This window comes from Hippopotamus amphibius, chromosome 9, assembly GCF_030028045.1.
Source record: "Hippopotamus amphibius kiboko isolate mHipAmp2 chromosome 9, mHipAmp2.hap2, whole genome shotgun sequence".
In the NCBI taxonomy this organism is placed as follows: Eukaryota; Metazoa; Chordata; class Mammalia; order Artiodactyla; family Hippopotamidae; genus Hippopotamus; species Hippopotamus amphibius.
This window is the reverse complement of record NC_080194.1, coordinates 71,933,823-71,961,742: the sequence shown is the minus strand read 5'-3', so window position 1 is coordinate 71,961,742 and position 27,920 is coordinate 71,933,823. Positions and strand designations below refer to the sequence as shown.

Here is a 27,920-nt window from a genome sequence, read left to right as displayed (position 1 = left end):
TGAGGATTCTTAGTTGTGGCATGTAGCATCTAGTTCTCTGAGCAGGGATCAAACCTGGGTCCCCTGCATCGGGAGCTTGGAGTCTCAACCACTGGACCACCAGGGAAATCCCAAGGCCCCTACTCTTAATCATTACACTGTATTACATTTATATTTATAGATATGGTAGCAGTGAAGTTGAATCTTGAAGAAGTGCATACAGTCAGATGATAGGGTAGACAAGTCAGCAGAGAGAGGAAAGGAAGGAAGTGGCAAGAATGAAAGGAAGCAGAGGTATGAAATAGCATGGCACACTGGGAATTCTAAGTTGTTGGGACATCTGGAGCACAGGGTGCAACGGGGACTGTAGCAAGGAAAAGAGGCTAGAGGGGCTGTACTTCCCTCCCCCTTTGGCAAAAATCTTTTTCTCTGAATGGACTCAAGAAGTCTGGGAAAACAGAGTGAATTTAAGAGTTGGGAGAGCTGGATTAGCATCCCAGGATTCTATTGACCTTGGTCTCTCTCTGATCTTCTTATGGGACAATGGGTAAATAAAATGTGTGAAAGTTCCTAGTGTCGGCTAGGTAAATGTTGGTTGAATTTGAATGTGCAGCAGATACTAGGCAAACTGGGGTCCTGGATAATGTGTATGAAGTACTCTCAAGGTAGGGGGAGGACAAGACTAGGCTGCAAAAAACCCTAAGTCTGCTCACATGAGGAAAGTTTGAGAATGAGAAGTCTTATCAAAATTGCAGTACTTGCTTTCAGAATAAATGAACTGTACAAGATGTCCTTAACACAATGTAAGAGTAGATGTGGTTTACAGTCTCTGCTGACAGGCCAAACAGTTCATTAAATATTCTCCCTCGCTTTGCGAGTATTGTCAGTGTATAATTTCAATGAAAAAAAAAATCTCCTGGAACAAGGTGTACAGAATGGGGACATTTGCTTGTGCGCAGGCCAATAGGAAAATGTAGGAGCTGGAAATGATCCAAAAATGTTTTGTACAGAAATACAAAATGGTATTTTATTTCTATTTCCCTTAGCACATGATTCTAATTATGCTTTATACCCTGACAATGGTCATCACAGGCTACAGATAATCATGTTGTTGATCAGACTCCCTCCTTGCCTAGAGCAAGCACCGCAGTTTCAATGATCTCAGACAATTTTAATAGGGGAAAGCGAGATTTGTTTCAGATGTGTTTCACTGCTTATGGAGGACAAGTGGCTTCTCACCATGGTGACAATCAGGTTGCTAGGCTGGGCAAGGCCAAGTTTAGAAGAATGGTCCTTAAACAGATTTACTGAAATGAATGGTTCATGCCACCAGCAACTTTCCTCAAGTTCTGATTAATTTCCCATGAAATAATTGCTTGGAATACATCCAAGCAGTTCCTTTATTCATTGCTTCTTTGTCTTGCCGAAAGGAGGGTCAGTCAATACTGAAACATACAGTTTGAACCAAGCATATGCGATGCCCACAGCACAATACACTGAGGTCAGTAACAAAGGGATAAAGGGGTACTTCAGCTTCCAGGAGGTGAAAGGGAATACAAATTCACAGAAGACTTCCAGAGGCCCCAGGCCAAGGAGGTAGAAAGTTTCCATCCAATTAAAAAGAGGTTTTTCTTTTCTGAAGAAAAAAGGAGAGAAGTCTGATTTTAGATGAGTCATTCTTCTTTTGCAAACATTTCTCAGCTAAAGCTTCTCACCTGCACTGTCCTGATGTGAAGTACAGATAAAGCCAGAGCCAAAAGAATGCATAAAATTTCACATTTAGAAAAAAATGATAATGATACATCATTACATTAACTCAACAATCCAAATTTACCCAAGCATCATCCATGTTGTCGCTTAGCTGAGGTTGCTGAGAGAGAATTAGCTATGCATTTGGATGAGGAAAGGGGGCTGGATACAGTGATACTGGAATAAAGAATATGCTAAACAATACATAATTTTTTGTTGTGGTAAAATAATATAAAATTTGTTATTTTAACCATTTTAAAGTATATAATTAAGCAGTATTAAGTATACTGACAATGTTGTGCAACCATTACCATCATCCACTTTCAAAACATTTTCAACACCCTAAAAAGAATCTCTGGACACATTAAGCAATACTAACTCCCTGTCCAGCACCATCACTGCTCCCACCGGTCCCCACAACTACTAATTTATGTTCTATCTCTATGAACGTGCCTAGTCTAGATATCTCACATAAATGAAATCATACAATATTTGCCCTTTTTGTGCCTGGCTTATTGTACTTAGCCTAAGTTTTCAAGGTTCATCCATGTTGTAGTACATATCAGAGCTTCATTCTTCTTTCTGGATGAGTAATATTCCATTATGTGTATATACACTATTTTGTTTATCCATTCATTTGTTGATGGACATTTGGGCTGTTTCTACCTTTTGGCTACCGTAAATAAAACTGCAATGAACACTGGTGTACAAGCATCTGTTTGAGTCCCTATTTTCAGTTCTTTTGGGTATATACCTAAGAGTGTAATTGCTGAGTCACATGGTTATAATTGAGTTTTGACATAATTAAGCATATGAGGTTTTATGAACACAATCAGATATAAACCATAAGCAAGCTTTAAAAAATTATATAGGTAACATTAAGTTTAGAAAAGAAAAAAATTTCATAATTCACATAATTCTAAGATATGTAAGAAAATTTTACATATCTTTTGGTTTTAGGCATCTGTATTCATGTGGTTTTACTCATAATGCATTATTTTACATTACATTTTTTAGTTTTCATATAAAGTTTTAATTTAAACCGGGTAGTCCCTCCTAAAATATTCCCCCAGACTAAAGCCATGACTTATGTTGTCATGTCAGAGTGATGGCATATGGGTAATTTCTCCTTCTATCTGCTGATATTTTATAATGTTGTGATATTATCATTAAAACTTAAAAAACAAAATTTAAAAGGCTTATAATCATTTAGAAGTACACATTTCACAAGAGTAAATATAATTTTAATTGTACTTTTTTAGATTACCTGAATAGAGTCTTCAGTGAGGAAATACTATAGATGGTAAACAGTAACATGAGTAAGATTTTAATGGGAAGTTCTGTTAAAAGAATAAAAAAGTACATATGATAATTAAGTTGGTAAGAGAAAGGTTTATGATACTTAAGGGAATATAATCACAATGACATGGCTATACAGTGCTAGAAATGCTTTTGAGCTTAACTATGCATTTTTGTGACATCTAAAGATACTGAGAATTAGGGACACATTGGAGCTTTTATTTAAAATAATGGATGAGCTCTCTCTTTCCAAGAGATTTTAAGGTTTGTTTAAATCAGACAGTACTGATCTGTAGGCTATGAGGAAAAGGCACGACGATTAAACAGATCTTTCTTAAAAGAAGCTATTTACCTGGTGCAGTGAAGAGCAGAGGGAAGAGGGAATAATGCCCTGTTGTGGTCAGAATCAGAAAAATCGAAGCATCTCCTGCTTTTCCCACAGCTAAGAGGCTAAAAATAAAAATTTTTATAGTAATTCCTTAAAACATTAAATGAAGCTTACACTGCAAATAGCTGGAGTAACCTGTATCTAATATTATTTCTAGAACTGGACTTTGCTACAAGTCCAATTAAATTGAGAATATTAATCTTTTAAGTGGGAAACTTTAAGCAATACATAGAAAAATGTACCACACTGAATCAGGGAACATTCAAAGAAGAATCTTGCCTCTCTGAGTAACTGCCTCCTCAAAGAAAGGAATATTGTGGGATTGGGAGCTGCCTAGCGGTGGCAGCCAGGGAAAGAGGAATGGGAGTTTTATTTCCAACCTTATAGCGCTTCTCTGGACAATGCCTTACACCTGCTGGTGTTCAATAAGATTTCTATAAAGACATTAGAAGTTTTGCTCTATTTTTTTAATTTGGAAACTCTAAGTTGCTAAATGAACCCAGACAAGCCAGATACTGATCTGACAAGTTTGCTTAATGTTCTTTCAGAGCTTAAATGATTTTTCTCAGGATTTAAGAAAAATCTTAAGAAAAAGGCTAATTCTATTACCATCTATCTAACTGGGTTTCAGTTGTATATAAAATGGACACTACCACATTTAAAATTTAAAACGCCTTTTTTTTTTTCTTTTTTAGCATGGCACAGTGAAAAGATCTTAAGATTCAGCATGATAAGTCTCAGGTTTAAGTCCTAACCCTGCTATTCGCTAGTTGTGTGACTTTGGATAAGTTACTTAAATTCTGAGCCCCAGTTTCTGCAGACATGAAGACAGGGGATGATATCCATTTACCCTAATTATCTTTTTTTTTTTAAGTAAATTCATTTATTTATGTACGTATGTATGTATGTACATATGCATGTATTTTTGGTTGCATTGGGTCTTTGTTGCTGTGTGCAGGCTTTCTCTAGTTGCGGTGAGCGGGGGCTTCTCATTGTGGTGGCTTCTTTTGTTGCGGAGCATGGGTTCTAGGCACGGAGGCTCAGTAGTTGCGGCTCGCGGGGTCTAGAGCACAGGCTCAGTAGTTGTGACACATGGGTTTAGTGGCTCCACGGCATGTGGAATCTTCCTGGACCAGAGATTGAATCCGTGTCTCCTACATTGGCAAGTGGATTCTTAAACCACTGCGCCCCCAGGTAAGTCCAATCCTAATTATCTTAAAGGTTGTTGTGACGCTCAAAAGAAAGAACACAAAACAAAACAACACCCCCTGCCCCCAAACTAACCAACAACAGTTCTGAAAAATCTGAAGTGCTGCACATATGTTAGGTATTGTTCCATAAGGGACTCAATCCTTACTTTGACTACTAACACTTAACAAGGAACCGTGGGACCTTATTTACACAGGTGTGATGACACCAAAGCCCATGCTTTTCTCATATTGTGCTGCCATTCAATATCCAGAAGTAACAGCCTGGTATCATGGTTCTTAATCACTATAGTACATCTTATCAAAGAATGTAGGAACAATATGGGTAGTTTTGCATACCTTAGAACCTTCACAGGTGCAAGGATCCCAAGTTAAGCATCCCCATTCTGTCCTTGTATAAATCTGTTCCCATACGTCTTTGCCTTTGCCTATTCTACTGAACACGTCAAGAAGGGACAGATCAAATGGAAAACAATAGGATGACTGTGAAATACACCAGAAATGCTGACTGAGCTATCTGCTTACCTCATTGGGAGAATTGCGACGAGTATGGCTTTTTCATGGACATGCCACCCAAACATGAAGGAGCTCAAGGCACAAAGAATTAGACATCGGAGAAAGCCTTTGGGCCCTTGAGGTTTAAACCAAAGACAGAAAATAGGCTAGAAACAATAGGCAAAGATAAAACTTCAGTATCATTTAAAATAGGCTTTACTGAAACATTGTTCAGGTGAACATAATTTACATCATCTCAAGCAGAACAGTAGCTCTTAAGACTATTCTTCATCAAACTGGTATAATTCACTTTGTGAACCATCCACCAAAAGTTAACATAAAAATAACTATTCAGAAAAAAAGGCATTTGGAAATAATATTTAACTCATTAAAATTAATTCTATTTATCAAAATTGATAAGAAATAATAAAGTTCTAGGATGTCCAGTATAACCCCTAATTACACCTTCATAATTAGTTAATTAATAGTCACTGAACCTACTAGGTCAAACTACAAAAGTCCATTGATATTGTGGAGCTAATAATAAATTAGATCTTAGCACATTAATAAACAAACACCTAAGTTTGTGGGCTGGAGTGTAATTTACAACAAAACCATGGCCTTCCGTATGCAGTTTACAAGGCTGAAGTTTCAGAAAAAAAGCTTTAACCTCAGTTAGAACATGTGGACAAGTAGGCCAACAGAGCTTAATTATAGATCAGTACTGCCATGTAATTAAGTGGGGTCAGGTGTCTTGTGAGCAGGCTTGATCATTCAGAAAACAAAATTAATACTGACTGTAATTATAGACATGATTGAGTTATTTATATTGAATTCTACAAAAATTATATCATAAAATTGACAGCATCATGATCACAAACAAATAAAAACAACTATGAATGATGCCTATAAGAGCATCTGACTCATAAGATTCTTATCTGATGCTCAGACAGCCATTGTTGACTCTCTCAATTCATTACCATCAAGACAAAATATCCATGTAGTCCAGACAAATTTAGACTTTTGATCAGTTAGCTATGGATGAAAACAGAAACCTGATGTCCCTACTGCATTGTCCTCTTTCTCCGCGGTGTGGCCCAAGTTCCCTCCCCTGGGCTTTTCTTTCTTCCTCATCTGACAGTGAACAGATGGTCTATTAGCCTCTGGTGAGAACCTCTCTCAAAGAGGCTTTACTAGTAATCCTTCCTTATGGTGTTCAAAGTTACCCTAAGAATTGCTAGGCAATGCCTCAATCTGCAGCAGGATTACAGCCATGGAATTTATCCTATTCAAGTTTTGGGAAAACTTGAAAGTTAAAATTCAACCAGCCACACAAAAGAAAAGTAGAGAAAACTCAAGAAATGAGGACCACGTGTGAATTCTTACCAATATGGCAATCAGAGTGCAGATGAGGGTGGCCAAGGGCGTCACTGATGGAAGGACTGTGTGTTGGAACTGCTGAACTAAACCACTTGTCATTGAAGCCTTGGGAATCTTCTTGGGGTCAAGAAGCTTCAGTTCTAAACCTACAGAGTAAACAGACATCTGATTTTGTTTTGTTTTGATCAATGGCACACCATATTTTACCAATCAATTCCCTGAGGAAAAAAAATAAGCTACTAAATTTTATGACTGCTTCAAGGTCAAGATTTCATTAACTCAGTCCTGCACTATCCTGCCTAAAATGCCTCTGGTTTAGACTGCAGCTGTCTGTATTGGAACAGGAAACCTTGCTGGCAGGCAGCATGAATAGCAATCTGCTCTCACCTCTAAAATGAAGAAGGCTTTCAAAAATACAGGTCTACCATGTCACACGCCAGCTTTGAATCCTTCCTTGCCTATGGGATAAAGTCCATATTCCTAAGCATAGCACACAGTACACTCCGTGATCTAGCCCCCTCCTAATTCTCCAGTCTCATCTACTCCACCTTGTTAACTACAGCTTGGCCACAATGAGCCAACATAACCACTCTGACACCTGTGTCCCTTTGCACAGACTACTCCCTTTGCTTAGAATGGCCTACTCGCTTTGCAAAGTTAATTCCTAATTCACTCACTCATCTGAGAAAGCTCCTAACTCAGGAAGTAGAGCTAATTTTCTTGTGGGCTAAGGTCTCTTATACATGTCTCTGTGTTCACCACACTGCACTGTATCTGTTCATGTGTTCATTTCCTCTACTGTACTGGGTTCCTTAAAGGCAGGAATGACAATTAATTTATTTCTATCCCCAGCACACAGGAGTTCAAGAAATACCTGCTAAATGAACCAAGTGTGAGGATAAAGATGCCAGCCCCGGCCCAAACAAGCTAACAGAACAGTCAGGGACAGGCTGAGCCCCTCAACGGCCCTGTCTAATGCCACTGAGAACTAGTGAAACGTGGGAAAGGCGCAGACCACCAAAATACTTTCTATTCATTCACCTCATCCCTTTCTCCTTCAGCCTGCTGATTCTCTCGTAAAGCTAATAACTATCTGCCTGAAACAGAGCTGCCTAACCTGCCACTGACTTTCCATTCACGACATCCTTGAGGAGACAGATATAGAAGGTGAGGTACAACAGTTTCCTGACTCACATAAGGCAAGCGACCCCTGTACCTCATATCATGCTGGTTGTTTAACGCTTTTAGAAATGTTAAGAACTTACTTTATAAGATGCCATATATATCAAGGCTGGACTCAGTGGGTGAGCGATAGTACCAAATTATGATTTCCTGTAAGAACGTATCCAGAACGGGAATAGCAGCCACCACCCATTAAGCACCTACCATGTACCAAGGGCTTTGTAGCCATTACTTTTAGCCCCCTGAGGCACAGAGAGATGAGCAACGTGTCTAAGTCACACAACTAACAGGTGGAAGAATCGAAACCAGTCCTGTCTGGTTCCAAAGCCCCTGCTACTGACAGCCCGGCACTTCCCTATTGTTGCATGTGCTTCTCACAACAGGTTTTTATACTTTTAAAGGTTGTAAACAAACAACAAAACACCTTATGTTGCCTGCAAAGCCTAAAATATTCACTGTCTGTCGCTTTACGGAAAAAGTTTACCTGACCTTCTCTTGATCCTGTCATCTCCCATCAAGCGAGGCTGTATTCACAAATGAGACACTGTGAGTTGTCCCACAGAGCATTATTTTCAGAAACATCTAAAGGTATAAATTCTTTTGCACCACACCTCAAACTTAAAAGCATAGCCTAAGTTTTCCCTTTCTTCTCATCTCACGCTAAAATGCGTGGCTATCATTTCCCTTATTGGTTTAGTATCCAGAGTCACAACTTACACATTCTTCTTTTCCTCTTCTTCACATTTTTAAGTTTAAAAGTAAGGTTATAACTACTGAATAGCGTTTTACTTAAGGTAAAATTACCTTTTAAAAATGTCTAAATATTTTACTTTTTTTCCCAAGGAAAGGAGCAACAACCTCTTTGCCACAAAGAGCTTTCATAAGGAATGCAGTCTGTTTCCTGCACAGAAGTCTCAGTCCCTAGAACCACTCCGCTGTTCATTCTGAAAGCTGAAATGCAGGGCTGGAGAACAAACAGTTCAGCCACATTCAAAACACAAAGCAGGTTTTCCTATTTGTCCATGTAACTAGTCCTTTCAATACTCATAGTCTAAATAAGAGGCTTAGGGAATTCCATGGAGGTCCAGTGGTTAGGACTCAGCACTTTCAGTGCCGGGGCTGGGTCTGATATCTGGTTGGGGAAACAAGATCCCACAAGCTGCACAGCACTGCCCCCCAAAAAAAGAAATTAAGAAGGCTTGCTAGCATACCGATGACAGACAGAACTTTGTCCAAAGCGCTGTACAAAGCCCAGAAGTTTGGAGCCCAATATGCGTGGCAGAGGCCCCTCTTGAAAGGGAAGAGTCGGGAAAAGACTTGAGGCAGTTGGTTCTGTTGAAAAGAGATTAAACAATAATCAATCTTTTCTAAATTCAAAAAAAGAGCTAGGGTACAGTCTGTGGCATAATGTACAGTCTGTGGCATAGTGTGTAGAAAGTTATGAGGTCTGAGTTCTGGTCTTTGTTCCTTCAAGGAAGTAGTTATGTGATCCTGAGCAGTTCACGGAACCTTTTTTTGTCCAACTTTCTCATCTGTCAAGTGGGACAAGATACATCAGAGTACTCTGAATACCAGTCCAATATTATAAGTATAATAATGGAAGAATTCATAAGGGGCAAAGGATAACACAGACTGCAGCTGTACCAAGCTGACTGAAGAGAAGTTGATGGCAGGGAAAACTTCACGAGAGATGCAGTGTTTCCTAATTTTAGCAGGAATTAAAATTAATTTGTTGAATTCAGCATGAGGGAAGAAGCAAAGAAAGAAAAACACCTGCTGAATATCTGTAACATTCTGGGCACTTTAGAACATCTGCTGTCAATGAATGACTGTTAAAGCACTGTGAGTATTGATTTTGGCGTTACAAATAAAGTATAGCAAACAAGCAAATTAGCAAATATGGAAATCTGTGAATAATGATTGTCATCTCTGAGTGTGTGTGTGTGTGTGTATGAGACATATAGTTAAACATACAAATATATGCATATACATATTTGCATAAGTACAAAAATGTCTGAAAGAATACTATCCTATCTTTGGGGAGTAATAGTGGGAAGGAGTAAATAAGGAGTAGTTTTGCTTATTTTATATATTCCTGGCTTTCTTATATTCTGCTAAACAACAACAAACATGTATTCTTTATAACAAATAAAAGACTTACCAAGGCTAGAAAAGGACCCAATGAAAGAGCAGAAACTAGGAAAACAATTAGTCCCAGGGAAATAAGACGGACAAAGCTGAAGCTGTTCCATCGGATGGACCCATCTACAGAAAAGGAACATTATCATTAACCAGGATCACGGAAAGCCACAGCTTCTACAATATGCCCAAACTAGAAGTATCTCATGATGGTACACCAATCTTTATGATGTAACAAGAGCAGACAAAAAAAGGGTTTGTAGGATCAATAGCTGAGACATACCTGTTGTGCCTCATAAAACCCTCTACAAAGCAAGCCACGAAGTCAAGATAAAATCAAATAAAGAAAAAATAAAATAAAACTTGCCTGGTTTGTTTGCAGTGAAACAGTAAGATCGTAGCAAATATACACCGTACGCTGGTGCTATATAGAGGTAAATGTGCTTGAAATGTAGGAGAACAGCAAAGAGAAACGCTCCTTCTATATGCCTTTTCTAGGAGATTTAAAAGGGAAATAATTCAAAATTCAGCGTAGACTAAACACAATAATGTAGTATCCTGGATTGGATCCTGGAACAGAAAGAGGATGTTAGTGGAAAAACTGGTGAAATCTGAGTGTACTGATGCTGGTTTCTCAGTCTTGATGAATGTACCATGAGATGGTAACATTAGGGGAAAACGAGTGAGGGGGTACAAAGAAGTCTATCATCTTTGTAACTTTCCTGTAAAGCTAAAAGTATTTTGAAAAATAAAGTTTATTAAAAAATAAAAAACACGAGATTGGTTGCACAACAATGTGAATGTACTTACCACTACTGAACGGTACATTTAAAAATGGTTAAGATAAATGGGTGAGGGGAGGAAAGAAATAGGTGAGGGAGATAAAGAGATTAAGTACAAACTTTTAGTAGTAAAATAAATGAGTCATGGGTACGAAATGCACAGTGTGGGAAATAATAGTCAATAACTCTATATGGTGACAGATTGTAACTAGACTTGTGGTGATCATTTTTGAAATGGATAGAAATATTGAATCACTGTGTTGTATAACAGCAACTAAGTGTTGTAGATCAATTATTACTTCAAAAACAAACTCATAGAAAAAGAGACCAGATTTGTAGTCACCAGAGGTGGGGAATGGGGGAGGGAGAATTGAATGAAGGTAGTCAAAAGGTACAAACTTCCAGTTATAAGATAAACAAGTACTAGAAATGTAATATATAACACAGTAAATATAAATAACACTACTGTATGTTATATACGAAAGCTGTTAACAGAGCAAATCCTAAGAGTTTTCATCAAAACTTTTTTCTGTTTCTCTAATTTTGTATCTATATGAGGTGAAAGATGTTCACTAAGCTTATTGTGACACGAACTGTATGTCAGCTGCTGTGTATCAATTATATCTTGATAAAACTGGAAGAAAACAATGGTTTAAGATGGTTTTATCTTATATGTATTTTACCACATTGAAAAAAACATATGGTTTTGAAGATATACAGGCATATGTCATTTTATTGTGATTTGCTTTACTGTGCTTCACAGATACTGTGTTCTTTACTTATTGACAGTTTGTGACAACCCTGCACTGAGCAAGTCTATCGGCACCACTTTTCCAACAGCATTTGCTCACTTCCTGTCTCCGTGGCACATTTTGGTAATTCTTGCAATATTTCAAACTTTTTCATTATCACTATACTTGTTATGGTGATCTGTGATCAGTGACCTTTGATGCTACTACTACAACTTGTGGAAGCCTCAGATGATAGCATTTTTAAGTAATGTATTTTTTAACTAAGGTATGTACACTGTTTTTTAGACATAATAATAGCATTATTGCACTTAACAGACTACAGTATAGTGTAAACAAAACTTTTATATGTACTGGGAAACTAAAAAGTTTACGTGACTTGTTTTATTGAGACATTTGCTTTACCGTGGTGGTCTAGAACAGCACCCACAATATTTCTGAGGTCTGCCTGTATTCAGAAATAATTAACAAATGAAATATGACATCTGGGATGTGTTTCAAAATAACCTTCTATGTGTGTGTGTTTAGATCACTGTACTATTTCCTCCATTTTTGTATATAATTTTAATTTTCTATAATAAAAAGGTTTAAATGTAATATAAGAACAGAGGCAAGTGATTCCAGCTAACTTTTATACTGAGCCTAGTGGGTTCATGAATTCATCATTTCAACAAGTATTTATTAAGTACTACGTTTGATGCTGAGGTACAAGATATATCATCATAATGACACACCACAAATTCTCCCTAAGGAACCCAGAGAAGTTAATTACCTTCACCCACTTATAGTTATACAATAGCTGGGGTTTATTTCCAGAGAAGATCTGGGAATGAGAGTACAAATGATTACAAGATATGCTAACAAAGAATCACTTAAATCTTATATTACATATTAGGTAACATAAAGTACGATCAGGCTGAAGGCATCAAGTAGTACTTGATCTAACAAACTACTTAGGAGAATTAAAGGCATTCTGATTTAGGAGAGAAAAAAAACAACCTCCAAACTGAGTTGACTGTAACTAAAGAAGTCTGAATTCTACCTACCTCACAGGAATTTTGGAAGGAACAAATGAGATAATGGTCCTGGGATTCAGCAAAGAAACTGCCAAAGGGACCATGAAAAGTCAGGCTCCTCCTTTCACTGTCTCATCAGGTGTGGTCTAGAATAGATGTTAGGAATGATAAGGAAAAACAATGGGATGCTTCCAAATATCTCCATCAGTTTTATTATTTAAGATTCAGAGAAAGTCTAGCTGGTTCTATAGCTAAACTTTAGTTCATTTGTTTAACAACCATCCAACATTCATTCACTGAACACCAATTATGATCTATGTACGATGTGGCTTTTTACGGTTAAAAGAAAAAAACTTATCCAAACATTTATAGTTAACAAAGAACTTTAGAATAGATTATTGAATTTGATCTTTCCAAAGTCCCTGTGAGGTAGGTGGCCCCATCTTATAAACAGAATATATAAAGGGTAAATTTTATTTTATGGATGAGAAAACTGAGGCTGAGGGTTGAAAGACTTGCCTTGGGTTAATTGTTCCCAAAGCTGATCGTGTATCAAAATTTCCTGGAGATTCCTGAAGCCCAATCCCAGAGATTCTAAATCAGTGCACAGGGGAGTGTCCCAGAAATCTGAATTACCAGCTTTCCTCCTCTATGAAAGGAGGATAATTTGAACAATTTCACAGAATAGTTGCAAGGTTTACTCAATAAGATGTTATATATAATGTACCCAATCCGAAGCAGCCAATAGTTTTGAATGTGTCTGAGTGTCACAGCTTATCAGGTTATTCAGGATTTTGACCCAGGTCTCCTGGTTCCAAATTCCATACTTTCTATTACACTATGCTACATGCTTCTGATGGTTAAGGCCCCTGCCATCACAGTTACTATACTGTATAAACTGCTGAAGATTTCATTCCTGGATAAACGATCCCAACCAAATATAGAAACTCAAGCTTATTTCAGGCTTGCCATACTCTACCACGTTTTTAGAGTATAATTTTCTCATCTGTAAGATGGAGAAAAGTATTATTAAAAGAGAATATGGGATTTGTGAGAAATACTCAATAAAAGTGTCTACAGCACGTAGCAACTCAAAACAGTTGGTCAAATAAATTTACCTATCACCTTTGCAAGCTAAAAACCAAACTAATACTAATTAGCCTGTTTTGTGTTTACCTGAAATAATCGTGCAATGGAGAGTAGCATTAATCCTGATAAAAAACCATTGTACTGGAAATGAATATCTGGACTTAGGTCAAGGAAGGAAAACAGAGGATAACAAATTCACAATGAACTGCACTAGCAGACTGAGTATAGAAACTGCAGATGCTTCCTTTATAGGTAAATTAAAGACAAAACTATTACTACCAGTTTGGACTTTTCATAAAAGTGTTTTCTATAAACAGTCAAATCCTGGACAAACTTTTCAATTAAAATTTATGTTTAATAAGAAAATCAGGAAACTTTGCCATATTTTCTGTACCCTAAAAAGTCAGCAGCTAAAGGAGTTTTTTGTTTTGTTTTGCTGTTTAGAGTCAGGGATGAGAAAGGAAGGGATCTAATAGCTATGAAGGCCACTGCATGCAGCATTCCACTGTTTATAGCACATATATAATGAACCTGTGAGGTAGTTAGAACTCAGAGCATTAATCTACTCATGGCCTAACACCACTTGGACAACATAATTGAGATTCGAGTCCAAGTCAGACTTAAACCAAAGTCTAGGTGTTTTCCTCCACACCTGCCTACCTCTATGAGAACTGTAGAAACTCGGCTTCTGTCATTCGGATTTTAGTCACATTCAGACTGTTTTTTTTTAAGATTTTTTTTTTTTTTGATGTGGACCACTTTTAAAGTCTATTGAATTTGTTACAATATTGCTTTCGTTTTATGTTTTGGTTTTTTGGCTGTGAGGCATGTGGAATCAGCTCCCCGACCAGGGATCGAACCCTCAACCCCTGCATTGGAAGGCGAAGTCTAAACCACTGGATCACCAGGGAAGTCCCTCATTCAGACCCTTTGGGTTTAAGAACTTTGTCTATTAATATGTGGTAAGCCAAGATGGCAGAAAAGCATGAAGGTCTGTCAGTTTCTATATGTAACACTGTGACACACCCTTTCCTACAAAATGTATTTAGAATGTGTTATAAACTATTTAAGATATGTGTAGTAGATTAATCCAAAGACAGTTAATAAATCCCAGTATATTGCTTTACTGGAGGTTTAACTGGTTCTTGCATGTTACCACTAACTTTTCAGGGACAAAGTGCTAGAATGACCAGAGTCTGGTAAAGTTGGGTAGAGACCACAGTTTGGGGAACTGACTAACCCACCCCACATCCACTTTCAAAAGCAGTTCACATTTCAGAATTACCATTACAGAATTAATCTTATACTTAGTATATATCAAATAAATAAGGAACAGTACATAAAATGTTAAGGATACGGTCTACAATTAACAACCCAAAGTTCCACAGCAGTAATACTGATAGAATAAACTTTGGCTTCTCTGTAAGTTCTTTGCTTGTTTTTTTCCCATCAATGCATTTACAGCACCTATATTGGAACAAGAGGAAAGAATCAGAAACAACTTTAATCTTCATTAGAACATCATAACACTTCTGCACAGTACACTCTGATATACTCTGATGCATTTTATTAGCCATTTCTGATAAACTGTCCATACTATTTTTTTTTTAATGTGAAACTATTTTGAAAATGAATGATCAAAAAGTGACATTCAGGCTGAACAGCAGAAAAAAAAAAAGGAAGGAAGGAAGAAAGAGATGGAGAAATGAAGGAGAAAAAGGATGAAGGAAATGAAGCTGCTATTTATGGAGTACTCAGTGCATGCTAGATGTTTTCATTCAGAGTATTGAATTTACTTCTCAAGGACGATGGGAAATTTTCTTTTTAAAAAGGAGGAAAGAGACTCCGAGAGAATTTCTTGTAGCTCTTCAATATGACTGCACCCAAATCACAGCTCTTATGTTGCCAATTATTAATAGGGAGGAAAAAGAAAGGTGATGGAGTCCAGTTCCGGTGATATCGACACTTTCCATTTAAGGTGCCCTTAGGTGTCACCTCTCCCAAGTAGTTCCAGTGGGTTGGGAAAATTTTAGTTGCTTCCTTGTCAGTTTATTAGAAACAGGGATTGGGGTGTCCATGCCATTCTTGACTGCTTAAAAAGGTGGGAGCAGAAAGAAAGGCCTCAGGGCCAGTTCCATGTCTCTTTCTCAGTTATGCTGATTTGAAACAGAAGTCTTCATTTTTTTTTTTGAAAACAGTCTTCATTTAATAAAACAAACCATCCACCAAAAACCCAAATGTAAGGATTTTGAAAATTGAGAGCACACACACTATTTTAGTCCTTAAGATTAAAAAATGCAGACCAGAATGATACAGCACTCTAAATTAAATATCATCATACCAGCCAAATTAACAATAGACCTGTGAGAGTTTGGGAGGTGGATGGTGGAGGCGATTAAAAAAAAAAAAAAAGAATAAAGCCAAAAACCTGTAGCTCTTGATTGCCCAAATAATTTAAAAAACTCCTATGAAAAAAAGGAAGGCATTTAAAGGTAGAGATATAGTAAGTAAGTGACAACAGCAGGTGACAAAACAGAATGATCTCATTTTTATTTTATAAAAATTAAATTCAGACACAGAAAAGAGGCTGAAATAATACACATCACATGTTGATAGTGATAGCTGTAAGTGGAGGAGTATGGGTCATTTTTACTTTGTGTGTATGTGTACGTGCTTTCTGTTTTCCAAAATTTTGACAATGAGGATGTACTATTCTATAAAAAGATTTTTTTAAATGTGTTTCATTTGAATATCAGCAAATTCTAAAAACAAAGAAATCTAAAACCAAAAGGAGACATAATAAAGATGCAATTAAATAGGGGTTAGCAAAAGGTGTCCTGCTTTTCTTTTCCTTTTTTTTAAAGAACTTTTATTGAAATACAGTTAACATACAATAAACTGCATATATTTAGAGCGTACAATTTGGTATTTTTTTTCTTATTAGTAATGTATATATGGCAATCCCAATCTCTGAATTCATTCAGCCCCAACCCTCCCTGCTTTCCCCACTTGGTGTCCATATGTTTGTTCTCTACATCTGTGTCTCTATTTCTGCCTTGCAAACCGGTTGATCTGTAAGATGTCCTGCTTTTCCTCCATGCAGCTTCAGTTTCCTCATAAACTGAGATAGTAACCTTACAGGGTAATTGAGAAAATTAAGTGACTAATCTATACAAAATGCCTTGTTGTAGATTTTTACCTTACTTAACTGTTCCCTCTACACTGTAGGTGGAAATGAATTCTACACCCTCTCTTTGCCTGTATACACTTAAGAGTGTGAATTTAAACATTCTGAGTTAAAAGGAGTACATTACATATAACCTTCCCTCCCAATTCTTGCCAGGTCATAAACTGAATGAAGGTCAGGGTGCCAAACAGGAGTTATTCCATGAAAATGAGCAGGGGTTAAAACATCCCCAAGGGACTCTTTTCTGAATGGGGCAAGAGTTCAGTCTAGAAGGCCTCACAAACAGAAGTGATCTATTTATGATAAGGGTCACTGAATGGACACCAGTTACTGCTCTGTCACAATCATACCAGCAGGCTTAAGTATTAGGACAGAATAGAAACCAACATTAACCGGGAACTCACTACTTGAAAGTCACTGTGCACAACATTCTACATATGTGTATTCAGCTACTTAAAAGTAATTTATAAGACATAAAACTTAAAAATATAAAATATAAACATAACTTAAAATTAGTGAAGAGTCTTCATGAAGGAAAGAATCCAGAGACTACAACTAAAAGCACTCAGTAAGATTTCTTGAGTTGACTGGAGTAGAAACTCCACTGGTGGTTAGCACTACGCATGTGGGTGCATTGGTGTGCTGTGCTGATGCGTGTGCGTGTGTATCCCAAAGAATAGGGCAGGGCAGGCCAGCCTCTGGTGGCCTGCTGCAAGGAAGGGAAGAGAAGCATGTAGAGCAATTTGGGGCAGGAGAAACAGTCCTGGAACTCTGCTTGGGACTACTTTTCACAACATTCACAATCTCTTGTTCTACCTATACTTTGTAATCCCACCTTAGCCCCCATTTTCTTCCACAAGATTCAGCTGGACTGCTTGCTGTAATTACTCATTGTGAAGTTTAAAACACAACAGTTCTGAACTGTTCTAGCAGTTGCTGTTATATGAACTTTGCCCCAAATTAGGAACAAGTTAATACTATTTAATACTATACTATTTCCTCAACACCTTCCACAGGAAATGACATTCTTAGACTTACTCGTGGACAGCATACACAAAGAGTGCATCTGTGAAGATGACAGAAAATCTCTGGAAGAGTAAGGTCCTTGAGCTGGAGTAATTCAGATTACTGACATTCAGCATCTCCTGATCAAAATATTTGGCAACATGTGACAGGGCATACTCAAACCATGCGAAAAAGGGGGGGTAATCCAAGGTCCACTCTGAAGTTGTCTGTGGTAAAAATTGAAGATAGAATATACCCTAAGTAACTGAATAAACAAAGAAGGTGCAAAGATTGGAAATTTTCATTCTCTGATCTTTAAAAAAACACATGAAATTAAGTTACATTTAAAATATGCCATAAATAGGAAAATTTCTAAGACAGAGCAGAACACCAAAGTGTGTCTCCTAAGTTATTTAAAACAGTCTTCAATTTCCTTAGAGTCAACTATACTTTAAAAGAAATTAATTTGAAACCTTGTAATAATGAACTTGGTTATGACATGGTTCTACTCATCTAAATATAAAAACGGAGCTAAGGCATAACAAACGATTCACTAGCTTGGGTTCAAGTTCCTTGTCTGTAAAATGAGATATTGTGAGGATTCAATGAGATAATACATATAAAATATGTTCATAATCGACAAAATGCTACACCGATGCTACTTATCTTTTGTTCCACTCTGTTATGAGATCCTTGAGAGCAGAAATGACTCTGTCATTTCTGTATCCTGAGCATTTAGCAAGTTCCTGATATATTAAGTATTACATAATCATTAGTTAAATGAATGAATGGTCCCTAATGATGAAATGAAAATACAGATAATATGAAAAACATATAAACTTTATATAAAATATAAATTATATAGAAACTTTATGATACTGAATTGTTATTTTGTTTCAGTTTCTGCACTCATACAGCATGCATGATAGTACCTACTTCATGGGTTATTAAATTTCACACACATATATAAAATACTATATATAGTATTGAACAAAATATAAACTAAGTGTTAATAATTATTATCATTTAAAAAATTATTACTATTTCCATAGCATTTCCCTAAAACTAGACCTTGCATCTAGAAGAGCGGAGACAGTAATACTCTCCCTACCCTGCATCTGTTGTTCTTTTCAATGGAAAACTCCTCTCCTTCTGGAGGCGCACTGAGGGTTCACTGGGACTTCCTGCCCACAGGGACTACTACTTAGGGTCTCTCAATGGTACAAAATGAGGCAAGAGAGACTCAAACTACATATTAGCTCTTTGTTCACGATAAAGATGAATGAAAACTTGAGGGCCCAAGCAGTAGCCTGTTTGCTCCCTCTGCAGGTATGAAGTGCAAAGGCCAACCCAGAGGCTCTCTGTCTGGGGCTCTCAGGCTATGAATCCACCCACTAAGTTTTCCTTTATGAAAAGTTTCTTCTCTAACCCCAAACCTCCAATGTGGGGTCATGAGTCACACTGGACAGAAAAATTAGAAATTCTATTTTTTACTCTTATCCTTCTTAATTTTTATTTCTTAAAGTATATTAATAGGACAGTGCCTTTATAATTTATGAATAAAGACATCTTGGGTAGTGAATGCTCAAAAATGATTTCTTGATTTTTTAAAAAGCTTAGACATTACTTGTCCATATAACTTCAAGAAATTCAACATGAATTTAGACTTCGTTAACATCTGTGGTTTCCAGCCACAGTTTCTATGCCAGAGCTCACTCTACCCTTAAAGAGCCATTTATTTTATTGGAGGTGTAAAAGATTTTCCTACTTTATCGACATATTTATTACTTTAAATAAAATGGGGAACAGAAAGCATTAAAACAGCTGGGAGAAAGAACAGGTGCTGCCTGAGGTGGTCATTTTTCCAAAACAAAATGTCCCTGCCCTTCCCTTGCTATCCCCAATCCCACACCACTCAGACTCCCTCTATGTGCTGCTCCTTCTCCCCACAAAGACTTCCCAAACCTAGCCCAGAAGGCCCTCTTGACCTCAGGGATTTCCAGCTGGGGCCATCGTCTTACGTAAACAGCTTTTGGGAAGCCAGGAAAGTGATTAGCTAACATTTCCTCCTAAGTGAACAGTTCTGTCACTTACATGTTGTAAAGCTGGGGATCAAATCTGGGTCTCTGACTCCAAATCCATTAGCTCATGAAGCTGCTACAACAGAGCTATTTCTTCAAATACGAAAACATCCAACCTCATTTTCACATATGAAGATGTAAAAATTAATAAACAGAAACCTCAATTAAGATAGAGTCGGGAGGCTAGAAATGGGAGGTCTCAGGCCCTAGGAGGACAGCAGAGCCCAACAGGAAGAAGAAAGTCTCCTCTTTCCTGCAAAGAGCTCAGAGTGTCATAACTCAGCCAATGAAAAGCCATGGACTCTTTGTTTACTCTAGCCCTCCCAAATTTCTTTGTGTCTCTTTAAAAGGGTTCTCCTTCCCTCATTGTGCTGTACGGGGACTTGCACATGACTCGCTATGGTTGCAGACCCTGAATTGCAATTTTTCTGCTGATCCTGAATAAACCCATTTTTACTGGAGAAATAACTGGCAGTCTACTTGTTTTAGGTCAACAAAGATTCTAAACAATTGTGTTCACTCCATAAATATTTATCATGGGTCTTTTTAATGTCTTTCCCAACCAATCGACCAATTATTTAAATTTGAGGCCAGAACAGAAAGGTAGAAGTCAAAGTTAAGAAGGGCTCTACAAAGCAGTCCACTGCTCACAACTGAGTTTTGCTCCTTGTTGATTTCATTTGCTGTTATTGCTGAGGAAGGCAGGAAGAACAAAAGTATACCATTACTAGAATCGCTTTTACATAGACCTCTTCTATCTAAAATAAGCAAATAACAGGAGATAGCTGGCCTAAATACCGTTTTAGGAGTACTAAGGTAACAGGTAGTAGTGAAAGTTATAGGAGTAAATGAGAGAACATCCAGAAAGAATTACAGAATTAAAAGAAAAAGGGACTACAAAGAGGGGCCAGAGGGAATCCCTTTTCAAAGAGTGTGCAGATGAAGAAAGTTAGCAAAGGAGATTAAGAAGGAATAGTCAGAGAGAAAGAAGAAAGTGGTGAGACGGGGGACTGCCTTCTCATTGATAGGCTGAAGGTTATTAATAATATTAACTATTAATGCTAATTATTAATAACCTTTAATAATGTTTAATGAGCACTTTTGTTCTAAGCACTATGCTAAGTATCGATACATCATATACATTATATTCATTTCATCCTAATAATTATTTATTATCATTGAATAGTTGGGGATACTGAGGCTTTGAGAGGTCAAGTTTTGCCCATGGTTGCCCAGCACAGGCAGTAAGTGGCTGAGCTGAAAGCCAAACCTAGGCAGTCTGAAATCACAGCCCAACCTTTTGACCACTAGGCCACACAAAAAGTTTCCCCGATGATATGCATACATACAAACGAAAATACTTTACACTAAAGAAATGACTTCAAGTTCCTTAGCATTCCTATGGAATACTTGCAGTGTTATTATGTGAGAAGGAACTTGGTCAATTAGGTCAACTGTTCTCAAGCTTTTTCAGTAAAAAGGACTATTCTGACCTGACCAAAAACTCCAAAAAGCAACAACAAACTCACAGAAAACTTTTCAGGTGGCTTAAAAAATATCTCTGACAGAAGAGTGCTTTTTTTGATCAAGTCATTTCTGAGCTGATGTCTGTTTTCCATAAAGTATCATATGCAGGTTAGTAACTCATACCAGAAATAAAAATAAAGACATAGTTTTTATAACAATAGAAGAGAATGGTTTGTATATTACCAGAGAGCTACACATCACATTCAATTATTCCTGTCCTCACAAATCACAAAATATTACGGAGAGACAGGATCTTAGAAATAATTCATTCCAAAATCTCGTGTGCCAGATGAGAAGCCAAAGCTCGGAAAGATCAAATATATTTTCTATGCTGCTGCAGAGCCAGGTCTTGAATCCAATTTTCCCTCTTTCCTAATCCAATGTTCTTTCAAAATGGAAGTGGCAAATATTATAATTCCCCATGTATAATTTGGGAAACTCACTTTGAAGTAAAGGGGTTCCCTAATAGTTCCAGAGGGCAGAAGTGAATGAAACTGACTCCTCCTAAAACCGAATTCCCTTGCAGAGTTTATGATTAACCTCTCTATCCAAAAGTTTATTCCCTTTCTTGTCCCACCATGTTCTCCTCAGGAATTGAGGAGTATCAAAGAAAAAGGGCACTGAAACCAAGTAAGACCCTTTGGGGCCACCCAAGTATAAGACTCTTCCTGTCCCCAACTTCTTGTTTGACCTTTCAAAGAGCAAACTCAAGTAGTTAATGATTAGAACAACAGGCTCACAGGACTCCTAGTTTCTCCTGAGCAGATAGAGATAAGAACTGTACTCATATCTTTGAGCTGTTTTGCAGAAATGAAGACCCCCTCGCCCCCACTCCCACCCTCAGTGGAGGATGGTGACTACATGCTGACCACAAGCACACAGACCCCAGACTGGAACCAGAAGGCTGATGATTAAGATTCCCAAAACATCACCCTATGACCTCGCCACCAATCAGAGAAATGTCCGTGAGCTGATCATGCACCCTGTGAACCTCACCCCATGGTTGCCTTTAAAAACCCTTGCCTGAAAGCCATTGGCGAGTTCACAGCCAAGAGCGACTGAAGCCACCACTGATGGTGAGCTGGTGAGCCCTAAGGGAACTCAGGAGAGAAAGAATACCTACCATCTAGCAGCTATCAGACTGCAGCCACTCCCTACGGTGAGCCTTGAGGAAACTCAGGATGTGAAAACACAGGATACTGGCTCCAGATAGCAGAGGTGCAGTTCAAAGGAATGCTTTCAGTGAGCCCAGACTCTTGCATCTTCCCACACATAGAAAAGCGCCAAATTCCTTAACTTGACATATCTGGTTTCTTTAATTAACAGTAATCTTACGACCCGACTACTTGCCCTTTGTTGCAAAACTCCTATATATCCTACCCCTCCCCTCGCCTCCTCAGAGCAGTTTCTCAGAGCTATCTGAAATGCTGTCTCCTGGACTGCAGTCCTCATTTTGCCCCCAAAACAGTTAACTCGCAGCTCTCATGTTGTGCATCTTTTTTAAGTCAACAAGGTCTTTTGAGCACTAGCTGCCTATTCTCTTTGCTTGGTGACCTGCAATAAATGCTGTATTTTCCATCACAATAACCCCAGATCAGCAGATTGGCTTTGTGTGTGCCAGGCAAGGGGATTGAAGTTTGGTAATATGAAGAAAGAATACAATTTTTATAAAGACTTATTCAACCTATGATCACAGGGAAAACTGTTTTAATATCAATAAGTTATATGATTTCACACATCATCTTAAAAAAAAACCCCAGAAAGGTGAAAATTAAAACATACCTCATAATACCACTCTGATATTGGCAAACTGTGGGTGATAGCAAGCCAGTTTCGGTGTACTTCAAAATCTGTGGAATGGCTACTCAAAACAATCAGATGAATAAAATCGGATCTCATAACATTTATCAGTTTCACATTTCTAAAATTAGGCTTTTAAGTGGACCAACACCCCCTACACAAGTCACAGCTCATTATCCTATAAAAACACAAACAGGTATTGCATAATCTGGAAACACCTCACTTACCTGGAGGCCAGACCTCCTTCTGGAAAAGTTGGGGAACCTAGTCCATAAGCTGTTATGGAAAAACCTGGATGAACTTTTTGGCCAGCCCAATACTACGTAAAGAGTCTCTGCGTTATCTAAAGGGCTGACCAAAAGCCCATAGTTTTTCTTAAGGGAGGACCTCAGGCTATTGCTCAGAGGTGACTTATTCTTGTTCACAAACAATTCTAGTAAGATTTCTCCAATTTGCTTTTAAAAGGGAAAGATGTTTCCTTGTTTTCAGTTCTGCAGAAAATTCAACTGACAAACCCTTCTTTTCCCAAGTCCCTGTAGTCATTTTGCTGAACCTACATATACACTTCATTGCTTATATACACATCAGTATGGATTTACATTCTACATATACAGCTCTTCCATACCCAACAAGAGGTCACCAAGAACTTGAATCAAAGGATACCAATAAACCAAACCCTATACTGGGAAGGGAGCAAAGGAATGAGGGGAAAAGTCAAGGGAGAAGAAATAGGAAGGATAAACAGAATGTGGAAGCCAATGTTAATATTAATAAATACTGGGTACCCACTGTATACACATTACCACCGAGGGTTTGTTTCCTAATGGGCTTTCATGCTTTCAGTCTTGGCTCTGCATCCATTGTCACACAGCAGTCTAACCCTGTATGACCTGACCACTGCCTGCCTCATTCTGTGTCACCCTCCTCCTCCCTTACTGCTCTTCAGCCGCAATGGTCACTTTCTGTTCCTAGAATGCTCCGAGTTCTTTCCTACCACAGGGCCTTCACATTTACTCTTTCCTATGCCTGAACTACTTTTTCACGTTGCTTTTCCTTTTTCATCCCTCAGCTTTCAACTCCAACATCACATCCTAAAAGAGGAGAGTAAAAGCCTTGCCCGGTAGCCACCCTCTACCTCTTTTACAGACCTCATCGCAATCTGAAACTTTCCAGTTTGTCCATCTGCACCCCCCGCCCCGCCAACTCCCCTGAGGGCAAGGACCGGAAATATCTTTTCCAAATGCCTCTCCAGGACTTAGAATAGTGCCTAACACAGGAGGCGGCTGATAAATACTGTCCTGGCTGAATGAATGCTGGAGGTGGGTGTTGTTTACCTGCATATGAAGGAAGAGGACCCTGAAGCTCAGAAACATTAAAGTCAGGCATTGCCAGGCCTGACCCTAGCCATCCAGGGCTATGATCTAGTGCTCAGGTGAAATAACAATCAAAGGGCCGAGTGGGAAGCACAGCGAAGGTGTAGCAGCGGCCACACGAATTCAAGTTCCCTTTTCCTCCTCTCACCCAGGGGCATCCACGCTTCTCCCTCCCGCCCTGACCGACCGCCGGGCCTCCCTGTCCAGCCCCGGGCCGTGTGGGTCCCTTACTAGGTGGGGATGAGAAGGCATTTAAGGAGAGTCACCCCGAGCGCCAGAGCCGAAAACCAACTGCCACCACCGGTCGCAATTCCGAGCGCCGCCATTGCCACAGCACCACCCGCTTTCAATCAACTTGACGGGGCCCCGCGCTCCCGCGCATGCGGGGAAGACCCTCTGAGGCGGGGCCCGCGAGCTGCGCGCATGCGCTCAGTCGCTCAGCGGCTCAGCCAGCTGGATGCCGCGGCTGGGGGGTTTAAAGCTCCCGCTCGCGGTCCTTTCACCATCAGGCCTCGTTCCCCGGCCAGGAGGGCCTCCCTGAGTCTGCGCGGTTTCTACTGCGACAAGTTAAGTGTCACGTGCTACTCAGTGCTTTGGTTCAAATGGTTGCTGGGCGTCTGCTCCGACTGTTGATTTTGCCTGTCGTTGGGGTACCTAGGGTGAGAGAAAAGTGTATTTTTTCCTAGAGACGTTCACATACTAATGGAGGGGACTGAATTGTAATCCCAGAAGTACCTGAGGAGGGAATTCCCTGGGGGTCCAGTAGTTAGGACCCCGCGCTTTCGCTGTGGAGCGCCAGTGTTCAAAGCCGCGCAGTGCGGCCAAGGGGGGAAAGAGTACCTGAGGATACTGGAGGCGCCTAATCCGGACACCTGAGCGGGAGTATAAGCTCCGGGCAGAGAATGGCCTGGGCAAAGATACAGAGGTGAAAACATTCTGTGCTTCTGGAACTCTGAGCGGGGCTCTGAGCGGCGTCCCTCAGGGGAACCCGCTGTGGAGGCAGGCTAGAGTCTAGTGCTTCTTCTGTCTGTACGCTTGATGTACAGATAATTTGGGGATCTTATTCAAGTTCGGATTCTGATTCAGTAGGTCTTACAAACTCCTACGCTGTGTCCTTGTTGCTGGTACTTGGGCCATCAGAGCCGAGGAGCAAGGAGCTAGTCTTGTCTCCCTCACCTACTGTTTGATTTTGGACAAATGATTAATCTTTTTTTAATTTAATTTTTATTGGAGTGTAGTTGATTTACAATGTTGCGTTAGTTTCTGTTGTACAGCAAAGTGAATCTTTTATACATGTACATATATGCATTCTTTTTTAGATTCTTTTCCCATATAGGTCATTACAGAGTATTGAGTAGAGCTTCCTGTACAGGAGGTCCTTATTAGTTACCTATTTTATATATAGTAATGTGTATATGTCAGTCCCAAGCTCCCAGTTTATCCCTCCCCTCAATGACTAATCTTTCTAAACTTAGTTTTCCTTTTTTGTAAATAGGAGATAGAAGTGCTGTCTGCCTCCTTAAGTGGTTTGTGAGGATTAGATGACAACACTTGTAAATTGCTTGATATGATGCTAGGATGGAATAAATGTTCAATAAATAATGTTTCAGAGAAGTTAAGTACCTTGCTGAAAGATGAACAGCAGGTCGGTGACAGTGTCACTCTCCTCATAAGAGTTTATGCCCTCCTGCAACTTCAAATGCCACCCACGTGAAAGTGACACCCAAATTTATATCTCAAGCCCTATCTCTTTTCTGTCACCTCCAGACCGTTACTTCCAACTGCCTATCTGCCATCTCTTAGATGTTTTAAAGGCACTTTACATTAGTTTCCTAGGCTGCTGTGACAAAATTTATTCTCTTACAGTTCTGGATATGTGAAGTCTAACATCAGTCTCAGCTAAAGTCAAGGTGTCATAAGTGTTGTTGCCCTCTGGAGGTTTTGGGAAAATCTGTTTTCTTTTTAAACTTTTAGGAGTTGCCTGCATTTCTTGGCCCCTTCCTTGCTTCACTCTAACCTCTTGCTTCTATTGCCACATCTATTACTTTTCTAGAATCAAGGCTCCCTTGCTTCCCTCTTATAAGGACACCTATGAATGTATCTAGGGCCCTCCTGTCTTAAAATATTTAACGTAGTCACATCTGCAGAGTCGCTTTTGCCGTATAAGGTAATATTCATAGGTTCTAGGGTTTAGGACACAAATATCTTTGGAGGCCATTATTAAGTTTACCACATACCTCAAACTCAATATAGCCAAAACTGAACTTGTGATCTTTCAGTATTATCCACTCAGAGACTGACACCATCTGTGCAGTTGCTCACCTCCCCTGCCCCACACCTGCAAACTCACTGTGAACTTACTAACTCAATACCCATTCCCAATTCCCTTCTTCCTTTTTCACTCCTAAAGAGTCTAGAAAAGTTAAACAGTTGATCTTCCAGCTTCCTTGGCAGCTAGGTGTGGCCTGATGGCCTACAGTTCTGTCTAGTAGGACTTACTCAGAAGTCTGCTGGGGGTTTCTAGGAACGGGTTTCCTTTCCTGATAAAAGAGGCTGTTGTTATGGATTTTGCACCCTTTCTCATTCTTCCTGCCTTGGACTTGGTCATGAGGCGTGGAGCTGGACTCAGCTGTGAGGAAAAGGCACATCTTGCTGGCCCTGACATCACTGAGCTGTTAAGTCCCTCCTACCTCCAGAATTCTTATTATCTTCTTATTATCTAAGGAAAGTTATTATCTGAGGAAACAGACACACACACACACACACACACACACAGAGACACACACACACACCATCCTTATGTGTTTGAGCCACTGTTGGTCAGATTGTCTGCTCCTTACAGCTAAAGTGTTTCTAACTGCTATTGCCAAGCCCTGTCTATTTGACTTCCTTGATCCTCTCACATTCATCCACTGCTCTCTACCCCATATTCTCTTCTGTAGCCTAACTAACTTGCTTTCAGCTTCTGGTACATGCCACATTCCCTCCTGTCACTGCACCTTTACACATTCTTTTCCTCTATTTGGAACGTTCTTCCTTCTCCCTGCTAAAAAACAAAATTCAACTGAGTAAGTCTTAAAGATCTTATTGGTTTTATTCAATGATTTATGAATTAATCAGCATCCAGTCTAGCAGATAGAGAGGAACTCTGAAGAGCTGTATAGAAAAGACTTTTATAGGCAGAGGGGAGCAAAAACAAAGAAATTATGCTAGGCAAAAAAGTGGAGTGGTTATTGAAAGGTTACTTTCCCTGTAGGGAATGCCAGGGATTTATTGAGCAGATTAACCAGCTAATGCTGATAAGGTGATTCTTGATTTTCTGGCTTAACATTCCATTTCTGGGAGGAAAAAACTGTAATTAAATCAAGTCTCAGTTTGGTGGTGCAGAGCTTAGCATAAGTGATTCTATTTTGGACCTGTTGTTTTGCTTTTTTTTTTTTTTTTCCCGTTCTTTTTTTTTTTTTTTTTAACTTTTTATTTTTTACAATAAAC

At 38.9% G+C, this 27,920-nt stretch overlaps 1 protein-coding gene across 4 annotated transcripts; it reads right to left on the bottom strand.

Moving 5' to 3' along the window:
- Positions 1-979: 979 nt before the first annotated feature.
- ALG8 (ALG8 alpha-1,3-glucosyltransferase) lies at positions 980-24,968 on the bottom strand. 4 transcript variants are annotated; one of them, XM_057749256.1, is made up of 13 exons: positions 24,660-24,967; positions 23,038-23,116; positions 17,681-17,874; positions 14,813-14,922; positions 13,543-13,610; positions 10,187-10,313; positions 9,842-9,945; positions 8,892-9,012; positions 6,505-6,644; positions 5,149-5,285; positions 3,380-3,477; positions 2,996-3,068; positions 980-1,615 (listed from the first exon to the last, which is right to left on the bottom strand). In XM_057749256.1, the coding sequence occupies exons 1-13, from the start codon at positions 24,752-24,754 to the stop codon at positions 1,384-1,386; spliced, it is 1,578 nt and encodes a 525-aa protein (XP_057605239.1). In that variant the 5' UTR covers positions 24,755-24,967; the 3' UTR covers positions 980-1,383. The 4 variants fall into 4 exon arrangements, 3 of the variants coding, with proteins under 3 accessions (XP_057605239.1, XP_057605241.1, XP_057605240.1); XM_057749258.1 differs by having other exon boundaries at positions 24,695-24,967; XM_057749257.1 differs by lacking the exon at positions 23,038-23,116.
- Positions 24,969-27,920: the final 2,952 nt, after the last annotated feature.

What these genes read in the sequence shown, in the direction of transcription:
- ALG8 (XM_057749256.1), bottom strand. Translation starts at nt 24,754, where the DNA reads ATGGCGGCGCTCGGAATTGCGACCGGTGGTGGCAGTTGGTTTTCGGCT. An exon ending in TGGGTCCTTTTCTAGCCTTG is followed by an intron (nt 9,013 to 9,841) that starts GTAAGTCTTTTA and finishes TCTTTTCAACAG; the next exon opens with AACCAACTGCCTCAAGTCTT. An exon ending in CAAAGTTCTGTCTGTCATCG is followed by an intron (nt 6,645 to 8,891) that starts GTATGCTAGCAA and finishes TTTACTCTGTAG; the next exon opens with GTTTAGAACTGAAGCTTCTT.